We start from the raw sequence: 14396 nt of genomic DNA, 5'->3' as shown, positions 1-14396 counted from the left end.
TACTTTTAAAAAATAATTTATTTATAAATATAGCTTTTATTAATAATTTATTTATAAATATAGCTTTTATTAATAATTTATCTTACTATATCTGATTATATATATATCTTTTCTTTGAATAGAGAGCATTCAATATATCTGTATTTGATGTAAAGTACTTAACTGATTTTGAAAAAAAGTTAGATTCTTATTTATATTTATTTATAATTTTTTTTAAAATAAAGCTAAAAACTCTACAGAACTATTTGAATAGATATTGAAAAAAAAACTAAATATCTTCTTCTCAAAGCTTTGCAGATACTTTTATTCTCTTTATTTTAAAAAAAATAAAAATTTATAACTTTATATAAACTACAGAGATTTAAATTATCTCATAATCAAAAATAAATATTTATTATTTTTTGTGAGTAAGATTTTTAGATAGACTCTATAAAGTATAAATTTTCTCTAAGATTGATTTTATACATATTTATCATAGAATATATATTTGATATAATAATAAATAAAAAAAAGTATTTTACATATAATATGATTACTTTAAATATAATACTATGACTTTTAAGCTTATAAATATTTCTATTATTTTTTAAATCTATACAAACTATATTTTAGTAGATTTTCTTAACATATACTATATGATTTATTTAGATAATATTATTATCTATTCAAACTTAATAAATTAATATAAAATATATATACAAAAAATACTTGAATATATAAATTATATAAATTTATTTGCAAAGTACACTAAATGTAAATTTATTAAAAATAAAATCTTCTTTCCGATATTTATTATTATATTTCAGAGTATTGAAATAAAATTAAATTAAGTGATAATTATTACAAAATAATTAATATTATTTAGTATTAAGAAAATTTTAAATTATTTTGAGATTTATAAACTTCTATTACTATTTTATTAAAAACTATTTCAAAATTATAAAGTCTTTTATTAATCCTATAAAAACTCTGAAGAAAATAGAGTAAAAGTTATAATTTACTTTAACAAAAGATATATAATATATTTTTGATATTTTAAAAAAATACTTTATATAAACTTCTCTACTTAATTATTTGATTCAAGCTGAGAAACTCAGATTGAATTTAATATATTTACAGTGATAGTAACTATATGATAAATTATCAAAATATAGTAGATATATAATAGAAATATTTATAATAACTAGCTAATTAATAATAAGACTTTAAAAATAATAATTATTATCAAGATAAAGAAAGAAAAATAGTTAAAAAAAATATATATATATTTATATGTAGATATATATAAGTTTAATTATAAGTAAAATATATAGTTACAGTAATCAAAATCTGAGATATACAAATGATATAATACTCATGATATATTTTCTCAACTGTATGCTATCGGGCATAAAGCTAAAGTAATTATATAAATAGATCATAAATAAAAGAAATAAGTGCTGATTGAAAATATAAAATAAAAAAATAAATAAGAAAAATAATTAAAAACTAGTTACAAAAAAGATTTATTAATAAATGATAGTATAAGTAATATTTATTAAATCAAATTAATGTATAAATAAGATATATCTTTACAGTTTTAACAGCTTTATAAATCTATTTACTAGTATATTTTTAATTCGTACTTATTTAATATTAATTACTTTATACTAAATATATTCTGTAAGTTAATAATAATAAATATCAATATATTAAAGATATATATTTAACTCTGAGTCAGAGTAGATAAGCTGATTTATAATTTAACTATTATTACAGAGAATATAATTTCTATACTTTAAGTTAAATTGAATTTGAGTAAAAAAATACTACTATCAGACCACTTTATAATCTATATACAATATTATAATAAGTTCAGCTTTAGTTATAAATGTTATTATTATCAGCTGACAATAGAATTTCTAGTTTATCAATCTGTTATATAGTTTTAAAAAAAATACTCAGTTATAGATCCGCAGTTCTCATTATCAGTAAAGCTGATATTAGTTAATATTTTAATTATCTCAATAAATACAATAGCCATATCTAACTATTTATATTCTTTGATTTTGATATTATGATCAAAAATAATAAATTTAATTAATTTATTATATTGAATAACTAAATTTTAAGTATCTTGAAAAAAGATAATTATATAATCTATTTTCACTAAATAATAATATAATAAATTTTACATATATATTGCAAGCTTACTAGTAGTATAAATTATATTTAACTATATAATTACAGCTGAGGAGATACAAGAATTAATATGATATTAATTGTAATAAATCTGTTCTAAAATTATTTGACTAATATTTTATTTTAATAATTAACTTATAAAAAATATATAATAAGATAAGTAATCTATATATATATAATTATATATATTAATTAACTTATTAATATAAATATTAATATAAATTTATAATTTTAAATTAACTCAATTATAGATAATATAAATATTTAAAAATTAATAAAGTTAACTTATATTATAAATTTTATAGATATTATTAAAATCTATAATTAGTTAATCTTATTTTTTACTATTTTTCTTTTCTGATAAGGTAATAATTATTATAGTGCAACTGCTTGTATATAAATAAAAGTTGATCTGATCTAATTCTTAACTACTTTTATATATTTAGCTACTTATTTATTTTATATTTTAATCATCAGTTTAATAATTTTATTATAGCTACTTAGTTAAATAAATAAATTAAAGCTATTATCTTATTATTATTTTGATTTTAGTTGAGTCATAATAATAATAATATTCACATAAAAGAAAATAATAGTATAATTATTATAAAAGAAATAATAATTATTCACTGCTATTATATGCTCTAATCATTCAAATATAGATATAAATTCTCATAATCATAGCAGAGATAATTGTTATAGTTTATAGAGAATTTGCTAAAGTTTTAAAATATCAGTAATATAGTAAAGTATAACTATATTTAAAAATATAAATTACTTATATAATAGAGTACAGTATATCTCTTTATCAATTTAACTATTGATAAAAGTGTTTATATTATTTAGCTTTTAAATATTAAGATTAAAGATAATTATAAAAGTTATTAAAATTTAAATAATTCTATTAGTAAGTGTGTAAGCTAATATTTTTTTGAAGTCAGCAGTTAACTGAAGATCTTCTCAAATACAGATATATGTTTTAAATTTCATTAGATATTTATTATTATCATATTTATATATAAATACTTATTGTAGAGAAACTATAGACAAGTTATTGATATCAGCTATTACAATAATTTAATATATCTATTGATTTATAATAATCTCTTATTTCTTCTCAGCAGTTTATATAAAATTTATATAATATTAATATCTTTAAAGCTTGCTTTCATAATTCAACTTGAATAGTAGATAAAATCAATAAATTTTAGCAGCAGCTACTATATATTAATAATTAAGTAAAGTAAAATTTATGAACATTTTATTAAAGATAAGATAAGAATAATGAAAAGTTATTTATATAATAAAAATATAAGTAGCTCAGTGATATATTCAATAATTATATATAATATTAACTTTATTAAAATTTATAGAAATTTTAATAATTCATAATATATAATTTTATAGAGATAATTCAAATAAGTTAGATATCATATCTGTTAGGGAGTGAATGCGAGCTGCATAAGAAGGAAACTCTCTGTGTTGCTAACTGCTATGTAATGAAATTTTAAGATTGATGAGGAAAAAGAGGTGTCAGAGTCTGCTCAGATTATAAACAGCTCACATGATCATGTGACCAGATCATGACTAATTCACTAGGTTACATGTGGGGTGTGGTCACATGATGGAGATAAATCTAGCCTCAGTGCTGAGTCTAATATTACCCTCCAATCTAGAAACAGACATGCCCTTATGCTGGAAGATTGTCATCATCTTCATCTTTCAGATAGCTGCTCATCTCTCATGCTCTTACTCATTCATCTAGATGTTTCAGTGATTCATCTTTAGTAGAGTTGGCTTCATAGAAATCCTGTATTATATATAATGATTTTTTGAAGTTATAAGTGAAATATTATGAAAAATTTTATCAAATCTTTCTTAATACATCTGATACTGTAGCTTGCTTTAGTTTATTTGACTGGTCAGTATATGATTTATTTCTCATTCATTCTCATCATCTATTTCAATTGAGTCTGGTGATCTGACAGTCTGATCAAATATAAGATCTTTAAAGTCTTTATATAGCTTATCTGAAAAGATGATTGAATAAAATTTTATTATTGCAGAAAGGTTCAGTTTGTAGACATTATTCATCTTTTTCAGAATTCTGAAGAGGCTGGCATTCTGCTCTGTTAGTTTACAGCTTGATCAATTCATTTTATATGATTTCAATATTAGATAAATAAAATCTTCTACTATAAAGTCAGACTCTTAATAATACTTATCAGTCTGTCTCTTCATCTGTTTCTGTGCTGTTTTTATGTCTTTACTTGTCTGATTTCAGATTTCTCTTATTTGATGAATGAAGTTTCTTGCTGCTTCTCAATTTCTTTTCTCATTTATATTCAATTTCTTCATCAGTGATTGTTAGTTAAATGACATTCAGAGTTCATATTCATTTGCTATAAGAAAGAAAAAGATTCCTGTAAAAGTATTTAAGATAGCTGCAGAAGTGTGATTTATAATAAGCAGTCACTCATCTCAGTTGTTTTATAGTAACTGATGTAGAGATGTAGATAAATGATAATATATTGATTTGCTACTTTTATCTGTTTATCAGTTTGTATATAATATGCTATTGAGAGTTTCAGTTTTATACTCAGGATCTATATAAACTTATCTCAAAAGCTTGATATAAACTGAAGGCCTCAGTCAAAGATAATTGAGTCAAATGCTTCATTATATGAATAGTAGAATTGAATGAATAGTCAGATCAGCTCCTGAGCTATAACTTCTCAGATGATTGAAATGAAAATTATCTTCTTACTTAGTCAGCATACTATAATTAAAATGACATCATAATCTATTTTATTTTTTGACACATTTATGAAGTTCATTATGATATACTATCATGTTTATTCTGATATTGATAATGACTTTAGCAAATCAAAAGTCTTATCTCTTAGAATTTTACTGATTCAGTATATATGATAGTTGTGAATGTAATATAGAATATCTATTTATCAGATGACTTATCAATAATATAATTGCATCAGAGTCAGAGTCTTTTATTCTTCAAAATGTAATATTAAAGCTTAATCATAAATTTTTTTCAGTAGCTTAGCTATTAGAGTTTTCTTTTTTTGAATAGACATTATTAGTCTTTCATTATATAGAGATTATTTTTATCATCTACCTGCTGCTGCAATAGCTTAATTGAGATGACTATCTTTTTTAAAAACACTATGTATTTAGCAATGTTCTCTTCTTCTGAGAAGTTAATACTAGTAATATTTATAGAGAGAGTGATCTGAGAGTTGAGAATCTCTAATTCTAGAAGAATCTGCATATAGCTATTCTATTGTCTTCTAATCTGCTCAGGTCTGCTCAGTGTATTTGCTAGCAGATTGACTTTACCTGATCAATACTTGATCTCAAAGTAGAAATAAAAAAGAAATTCTGCTCAGTGAGCTTGATATACATTCAGCTTCTTGATAGTCATGAAATATTTCAGTGTATAATGATCAGTGAGAATTTTAAATTATTTCTCTTATTATAGTCTCTCAAGCTCTATCTGTCATTCTTGTAAGACTCAGATTAATGCTAACATTTTCTTATCATAAACTTTATAATTAAGCTCTGCATCATTTATTGACTTTGAATAGAAGACTACTGAGTATCAAAGATTATTTTCAAATCTTTGATTTAGTATCTCAGTCACTATTCTGTTAAATACATCAGTCGCAATACAAGTCTTCTGCTCAGAATCATAGTAATGCAGTGTTGAAGTCTTCATCAGCTGTCTCTTTAGTTTTTCAAAAACTGATTTGTATTCTGATATTCACATAAATAAGATAGTCTTCTTCATCAACTGATATAGTGATTTTGTGATTTAAATGTATTTTTTTATGAATTGTTGATAGAAATTATTAAATACTAGAAATAACTAAACTTCTTTAACTGTGATAAGGGTCTGTTATCTCACAATAACAGCTGTCTTCTCTGAATCTATCTTAATTTCTTCTGTGCTGATGATAAATTCTAGATATTTTGTTTTCTGAACTGTGAACTCACATTTCTGAATACTGGCTTGCAAATCAGCTGCCTTTAGTTGATCTAGTATTAAATTTATCTGCTATTTGTACGTTTTCAAATTCTTACTATAGATTAGAAGATCATTCATGAATGCTATCATAAACTTGTTCAGGTAATCAAATAAGATACTGTTAATAAACTATTAAAAGCAGGCAGAAGTATTTATAAAATCAAAGAAGATCATCTGATATTTATAAATTCTATAGCAAGTTCTAAAAATAGTCAGATTCTCAGACTCAGAGTTTATTCAGATGCAATAAAACCTCTGCTGAATGTCTAGCTTTGTAAAGTACTTTGCTTTATTGAGTTAATTCATCAGCTCATCTATTAAATGCAAGGAATACTGATCTCATTTGATTATAGCATTCAGCTTGTAAAAATCAATATAAAATCATAACTTCTTTCCATTACAGATAATCAAAATTGAGAAGATGTAAGAGACTGAACTTGAAATAATGAAGTTCTTTACTAGTTTAACTTTAAAATATATCTTTATCATCTCTAGTTTCTCTAGATTTATCTTATATAGAGGTACATATTTAATGCCTCAAATGAGATCAATGTTAAGCTGAAGCTCTATTTTAAAATCAATGTTGTTTCATAGAGAGAGTAATTCATCTGACACTTTCTTTGAGAATCAGTTCTCTTGGCCTTTTAATCATTTTGGTAAGTTGCAGATCAGCTTCTTATCAGACTCATTCTCAGCTTTCACTAAACTTCACTTCTTCTTAAGCTGTTTATCAATTTCATATAGACTGATTATGAAGACTGTCAAGTTCTTGTTCTTTATATAATCATGAAAGAAAGTAGTCTCAATAAAGTTTCTATTCATTATTTGTGATACTGTTTTCTCTCAGGTCAATCTCTATTTTATTTTAGACATTATGACTGAGCTGATTCCTTTCAATCTACAGAGTCATGTCCAATGCTTCTATCTGATCTTCTTGTTCAGTTTGATCTTTTTTCATTCCACATTTATCTGATGCTCAGACTTAGAGTCTAGGTACTTCAGTATTAACTAAAGTACTATCTTCAACATCAGCTCTATCATCTATTCAGAGATAGATTATTCACTCAGCCAAATCAAATGTTGATTTTTAACATCAAATCATACATTCTATACTATCAACCACTTTCATTCCAGGATGACAGAGTGCTGATATAGATTTATTACTAGCAGAGGAACATTCTGAAATCTTTAGTTATTTATTCAAAGATTTAGAGTCAATGTGCAGTCTATCATTTCATCAGAGGCACTATTAGATCCGTTCATATGGCATTTAAACAGGAGTTTTTGAAACTTTCTATTAAAGAATCTCACTAATTCTATGACATATCAGATATCAATAAAATTTATATCATTCACTTCAATATCAGCTAGAGAATTTGTAGAAATAGCAATTTTATTATAGACTAACTTGATTAATACACTAAAGCTTTTTCTCTTAATCAAGTTCTTTATATCAAACTTCTCACAGACTATTGAACTACCTAAGATGAAGTCTTCTCTCAAACTTACTCTTTTCTTAAATTTGCTAAAGACTCAGAAGTGTCATTTTCTATAAGCTCAGTGATCATTTATTGAGACTTCTGTTTCATGAGACAGTTTCTTGCAATGTGATCTTTCTCTTTGCAGTAGTAGTACTGAATGTCTAGACAGATGCTTACAGTTTTCTTCATAATAGAAAATTTTGTAGCAGAGATATTAGAAGAAGTTTGACTATTGAAAGTCTATAAGATGTTTTGTCTGAGAGTATTAGATTCATTTTCTCATAAGCTCTTTGATTTCTAAGTGACATTGATTGTCTGAAGAGTGTAAGCTGTCTGAGCACAGATCTTCTGAAACTCAGCATATGTGTTTGTGATTGCATTGACTACTGCTATCATTCTTTGAAGATCAAAGAACAACTTATCATTGAAGTCTGTCTTATAGTTCCTCTTGACAATTTTGACCTCACTTACTATATGTAAGAATTTTGTTACAAATTTATGATAATTATCCTCATTGTGTATATTCAGCTTATGATAATCATTCTTAATATTTTGCAGCTTGTTAGCATTCTCATATATTGACTTGAAATGCTCAAATATTTCTTTCATAGTTTGATATCACTCAGAGTGATTCTCTTTCATATGAAATGTAATGTGACATACTGCATCTCCATCAGTTTAGTTTTTAATATATGTAATTTTCATGCATTCAGTAGAGTAATAATCAGTATTCTTCTAGAGCTTGTTATTCATTCAGAAAAGTCAGTATTCAAATTTCAATCTTTTACTGTTAGTAAGATGTTTTGAGTCATCAATCTTGACAGACTTTCTGACAGTCTCAGAGGAGATGACATCTTGACTTGCTGTTTGATTGCTGACTATCATGCAAATCAGAGTATGATTATGTTCATTGCATTCAACAATTAACTCATCAATCTGACTTTGCTTGACAGCAGCTTGATTAGTAGCATTATTTTATTTCATTTTTAGATGTGTGATTGTATTCCTCAATATTTTTTCATTTTCAAAGATATCATCAAAGATCATCACTAACTCATTATAAATATGATCACTATCTGAGTGAATTACCTTTCTGAATTTCTCAATTGAGATATATAATTGATCAGTTGATATTATTAGAATGTATTATCAGTTTTTTTGATTTCTTTCAAGGGGTTGAGAGCCTGCAGTGGCCATCTGATGTCAGATTGAACTGTTGTCTTTGACAGTGCTATTGCTTTCAACAGTTAACCTGATATGTTGTCAGGCTCTCAACTAGCAGATTCTAATTCAACTGAGATACTCAAGTTTTCCACTGAAACCTAAGTGAAAAAGTAGAAGAAAACCTTAAAATTATGTTAGAAAGTAAATGTGAGCTGCATAAGAAGGAAACTCTCTGCATTGCTAACTGCTATGTAACAAAATTCTAAGATTGATGAGGAAAAAGAGATGTCAGAGTCTGCGCAAAATATAAACAGCTCACATGATCATGTGACTGGATCACAACTGATCCACTAGATTACATGTGGGTTGTGGTCACGTGATGGAGATAAACCTAGCTCCGGCGCTGAGTCTAACAATATCTAACATCATGTCAGTGATTAGTATATGCAATACAGATAATATTGAAGTCTCTGACTTATTTATTCATATTGATTATTGAAGTTCAGTGGTAAGCTATTTTACAACTTCTAATGAAAAAAGTTTTAATTAACTCAGAGAGATCTTTTCTTTAAACTATGAAGTATATTTTGATATTATTGATTCAAGTCTTTTTATTAACTCAAAGTGATCTATTATTGCTAATACTATCAGAAAAATATCTAATTAAAAAATATCAATATCAGCAATATTAATAAATTCAGAAATTGAACTTCAGATAACTACTGTATTAGAATAAAAGTTAATAATTACAACTTCAATATTAAAGAGTATATTATCATCTGTTATATTCACAGCAATACTATCAGATAAAAATTCATTAGTAATTATTGATTTATAAACTGAATGATTAAGTAAATCAGTAGTTTGTATAATGTTCTCATATAGTGATCTTTAATATTTGACTTATATAAATCATATAGAAAATTCTCATCAAAAATAATATCTTAGTATCAAATAATATATTTAAATATAGGATTTTATAAGGGGTTGAACCCCTAGATATGCTCTGGCTGGCTGACTCAGCCTAGCCATTGTTTGCACATGTGCACATGATCATGCTATGTGAGCTTGCTTAAGCTCAAGTTCTCATCTCATTCTTTTCTTCCCTTTCTCCAGCAATTCATCCTTGTTATATAGGAGGACTAGCCTCTAGTTCTTAGAGCTTAACCCTTTACATTACAAATTGCTTCACTCCTTTCATTGATAGGCCACTGAGAGTCTTAATCCTGTATCACAAAGCTCAGCAAACATGCTGACATATGATAAACTATTGAGAGCCTTAAATTCTACATCACAAAGTTCAGTGATAGTACTGATATATGAATAGACTGGGTTAGCAATTGTGCTAACAAATGAACAAACAACATTGAAAACATCTAGTCAAATGAGATAAAGCAGCAAACTTGTACAACAAATACACAAATAGATTAATATGAAGCAATGAGCAGGGACACCCCCAGCAGCTTTGAACAACAATGAATGGTCTTTCTCCAACAGCAGGAACAGGTTCAGTGTGAGAACAGAGATTTAATAGCAGCTCAGCAAGCTGAAATAGCTAATCTACAACAAGCTTTGAACATCTCAACATCAACCCTCTTTCAATTGAACTCATAACCACTCATTGCAGTCAGAAGACCAAAGATCAAGCTACTGGACTGTGAGAAGTATAATGATTCTAATCTGAAGCACTACTCTCAGTGAGAGCTAAAGCTTCAATCAAAACTTAAGATCAATGAGAAAGCTTTAGATAATAATGAGGAATATGCTTGATATGTGTACTTGAGACTGAAAGAAATGACAGCAGCTCAAGTTTATCTCTGAGTTGAGAATAATAAGAACAAGATCAACTTCATAGTAGAGAGCTTACTGGAGCAGACATGCATGCTCTTTAGTGATACTGCATGACAGGAAAAGGCTATGCAAAAGCTCAATAATCTATGACAGAGTAGAAGAGCTCTCTTTGACTTTCTGTCTGAATTTAATCAGCTACTGCTGAAAGCTAGTGATCACAGATGAGATGATCATGTTAAAAAGAAGTATTTGAAATCTACTCTAAGCATGAAGCTGAGGGAAGGCATGATGAGTGTAAGGAAATCATCTCTTTATGAGAATTACTACAAGGAACTTAGATTAGTTGATCATCAACTCTCTGAGCTTAATACATTAAGACAGTGGTCTAAACATCACAAGAACAGATCTTCTTCAGATTATATGACATCTAATCCACACTCTCTACTTTGTCATGCTGTTCTTGATCAACAAAATCAGTCTCAAGCTTCTGCTGATGACCTGATAGATCTCTCTCCTGATGCTGTGACCTTAAGTACCTGCCATATCAAATTGATAAATCAGACAGAGATTAATTGATGAAGAGAGCAAGGCCTGTGCCTGAGATGCAGAGCTAAAGGTCATATGATTAAGAGCTGCTCATTCAAATCTCTCAGATGCTTTGCCACCCTCACAATAGCTAAGATGATCCTCAAGCTGGTACTGGATTACAATGATATGGATATGAGTGAGGATTTGAGAAAAGAGTAGCTTCAATCAAAAGACACTGGAAGAAGTGAAAAAAGAAGCTTATGAGAAAGCAATGAAGAAAATTTAAATCTAAGATGATATTCAAACCCTTCACTGTCAATGCTCTAGTAGATAATGCCTTTTTAACTAAAGCAATGATAGACAGTGAATGTAATGTCTATGATCTTATTTCTCAATTTTACATTAGCAAGCATAAGCTTCTATGCATTGAAATTCTCTCTGTTAAAATGACTGGCTTTGAAGACTCCATGAGACTCTCTATGAGCATAGTGACTGGCATTCAAATTGATATAGATGATCATGTAACTGAACAGGCTTTTCTCTATGTGGTGAATGGATTACATGGTCATGATATGTATCTAGGTGACCTCTGACTAGCTCAGCAAAAGATGACTGTGATCCTTTATCAAAGAATTATGAGATTTGAAGAGAGTGGCATAGAGGTAGAGTCTAGTTCAAATGCAAAAGCTGATGTGATTCCCATCTCTGCTGTAAGCTTCTCTAGACTTGTGAGCACTCAAGTGAAGTGAAACATCAAGATTTTCATCATCAGTTTGACTGACATTCAAAAGGCTCTAGAAGTAAAATCAAAGATTGACTTTAGAGAAAAGCTGTCTGAACATTATTATGAGTTTTTAGACATATTTGATAAGGAAGCTGCTGACACTCTACCCTCACTTCATGGACCAGGTAGAGATCATAAGATCAAACTGATTAAAAAGGCTGATGATAGCATGAAACAACCCCCTTGAGACTCATTATATAATATGTCTTGAGAAGAACTACTGACTTTGTGAAAGACTCTTACAGATTATCTAGATAAGAGTTTTATTAAAGTGAGCAACTCTCCTGCAGCTATTTTCATACTATTTGTAAAGAAGTCTGAGAGTGGACTAAGATTCTGTGTGAACTATCAAACTCTTAACAAAATCATCTGAAAGAATCAATATTCACTATCATTAATCAGTGAGACTCTACAGTGAATTGGACAGACTAAATGATTCACTAAGCTGGACATTATTGCAGCTTTTCACAAGATTCAAATCACAAAAGATGATGAGTGGATGATAGCTTTTAGAATCAAATACAAGCTATTTGAGTGGCTGATTACATTCTTTGATTTGGCTAATGCTCTGAGCACATTTCAAAAATATATTAACTGAGCATTACATGAATATCTGGACAACTTCTGCTTAGTCTATTTAGATGACATCTTGATATTTTTCTCAAGAAGCTTATGAGAGCATTGCAAACATGTACAAAAGATACTTATGTATTTATGAGAAGCAGACATGCAGGCAGACATCAGAAAGAGTGAGTTCAAGATGAACAGCACAAAATATCTTGAATTCATCATTGAAGTGAGCAAGGGTATACAAATAGATCCAGAGAAGGTTAAAGCTGTTTTGAAATAAGTGACACCTACTACTCTTAAAGATGTATGAGGATTGTTAGACTTTGCCAATTTCTATAGATGATTTATTAGAGATTTTTTAAAGATTGCAATCTCACTGATAATTCTTACATGCAAGAATATTTCTTTTTTGTGAATGAGCAAGGATGAAAAAGCTTTTAAACATCTAAAATCAATGTTTATCTCTACTTCAATTCTGCTTCAATTTGACTCTGACTGTGAGACTATATTAGAAATGAACTTCTCAGATTACATCTCAGAAGAAGTGCTGCTACAATATGATGAGCAGAGCATTCTATACTCATGTGTCTTCTTTTCTTGCAAGTATTCACCTGCGGAATGCAACTATGAGATTCATGATAAAGAGTTATTAGTGATAATTGAGTGTTTAAAGAAGTGAGATACTGAGCTATAAAGTATAAAGAAATTCAAAATTCTTACAGATCATAAGAATCTAGAATACTTCATGACTACATGCAGACTAAATGAAAGACAGCTACATTTAATGAATATTCTCTATTGATTCAACTTCAGAATTGATTACTGGTTAGAGAAGTTGAACACTGAACCAGACACTCTATTGTGATGAGAGCAGAACATGTCACAGAGTACTGATGATGAGAGAATCAAGCAGAGACAAGCTCAACTACTTAAGTTTAATGTACTGGCACCTGGAATGAAATCAATAGTGGTCACTGCCAGTGTGGAATCTGAGATGTTTCTTCAAGCTCAGTGAAATGAGACTTACAAAAATGATAAGATCCTGCAGTGTCTAGAGTAAACTCTTTGTGAGAGAAGATTCAGATTTTCTTCTGAACTTGATATTAATATCTTCATCTCTGAGTGCTCTTTAAATGAGAACAGAGAGCTTCTCTTTCAAGATTGTAAATGAGTGTCAGACTTCAAACTTCTTCAAACCAGGTTAGTGTATGAGGCTCATGACTCATCTCTTATCAGTCATTTCAGATGAGAGCAAACAGCAGAAGTTCTAAGACATGAGTTCTACTGGCCAGGCTATGTCATCAATGTGAGAAGAATGATTAGAAACTGTCATCTTTGCAGATCAAACATCATATAGAGAGATTAATATCAGGGACTGCTTAAGCCTCTTCTCATTCCTGAACATATGTGACAGAAGCTTTTCATGAACTTTATCATGAACTTACTGAGCTCTAAAGAATACACAAACATTATGATTATAACAGACAGACTGATCAAGAGAGTTATATTAAAAGCAGTTAAGAAAATTGATATGAAGACAGTGACTAGAGTGTTCCTTCATAACATCATTTCTCAAATAACATTTCTATGATGATAGTGTCAGATTAAGGGTCAGCTTTCACAAGCATGTTTTGAACTCAGATGTGTAAAAAATTAGACATTAAGAGATGATTCTTCATAGTCTATCATTCAGAGACTGACAGAGCTACAGAGTGAATGAATCAGATTCTGAAAATCTACCTATGCAAGTACATTAGCTTTCAACAAAATGACTAGTGTAAATAGCTCCCTCTAGCAGAGCTGACCATCAATAATAGAGATGCTGCCTCAATGAGTGTGAGCTTATTCTTTT

At 27.9% G+C, this 14396-nt stretch overlaps 2 protein-coding genes across 2 annotated transcripts; one reads left to right on the top strand and one right to left on the bottom strand.

The window, feature by feature from the left end:
- Positions 1–8004: 8004 nt before the first annotated feature.
- Positions 8005–8561, bottom strand: PAAG_08968 (hypothetical protein; the record flags this gene model as incomplete). The annotated part of the gene is made up of 2 exons (XM_002789068.1): positions 8005–8177; positions 8534–8561. 2 exons carry the CDS (start codon positions 8559–8561, stop codon positions 8005–8007), a joined length of 201 nt encoding a protein of 66 aa, XP_002789114.1.
- Positions 8562–10929: 2368 nt separating this feature from the next.
- Positions 10930–11238, top strand: PAAG_12667 (hypothetical protein; the record flags this gene model as incomplete). Its single annotated transcript, XM_015848129.1, has 1 exon — positions 10930–11238. One exon carries the CDS (start codon positions 10930–10932, stop codon positions 11236–11238), a length of 309 nt encoding a protein of 102 aa, XP_015702257.1.
- Positions 11239–14396: the final 3158 nt, after the last annotated feature.

The sequence above is a fragment of the Paracoccidioides lutzii genome (assembly GCF_000150705.2).
Source record: "Paracoccidioides lutzii Pb01 unplaced genomic scaffold supercont2.57, whole genome shotgun sequence".
NCBI lineage: Eukaryota > Fungi > Ascomycota > Eurotiomycetes > Onygenales > Ajellomycetaceae > Paracoccidioides > Paracoccidioides lutzii.
This window is presented reverse-complemented; position numbering and strand designations above follow the sequence as displayed.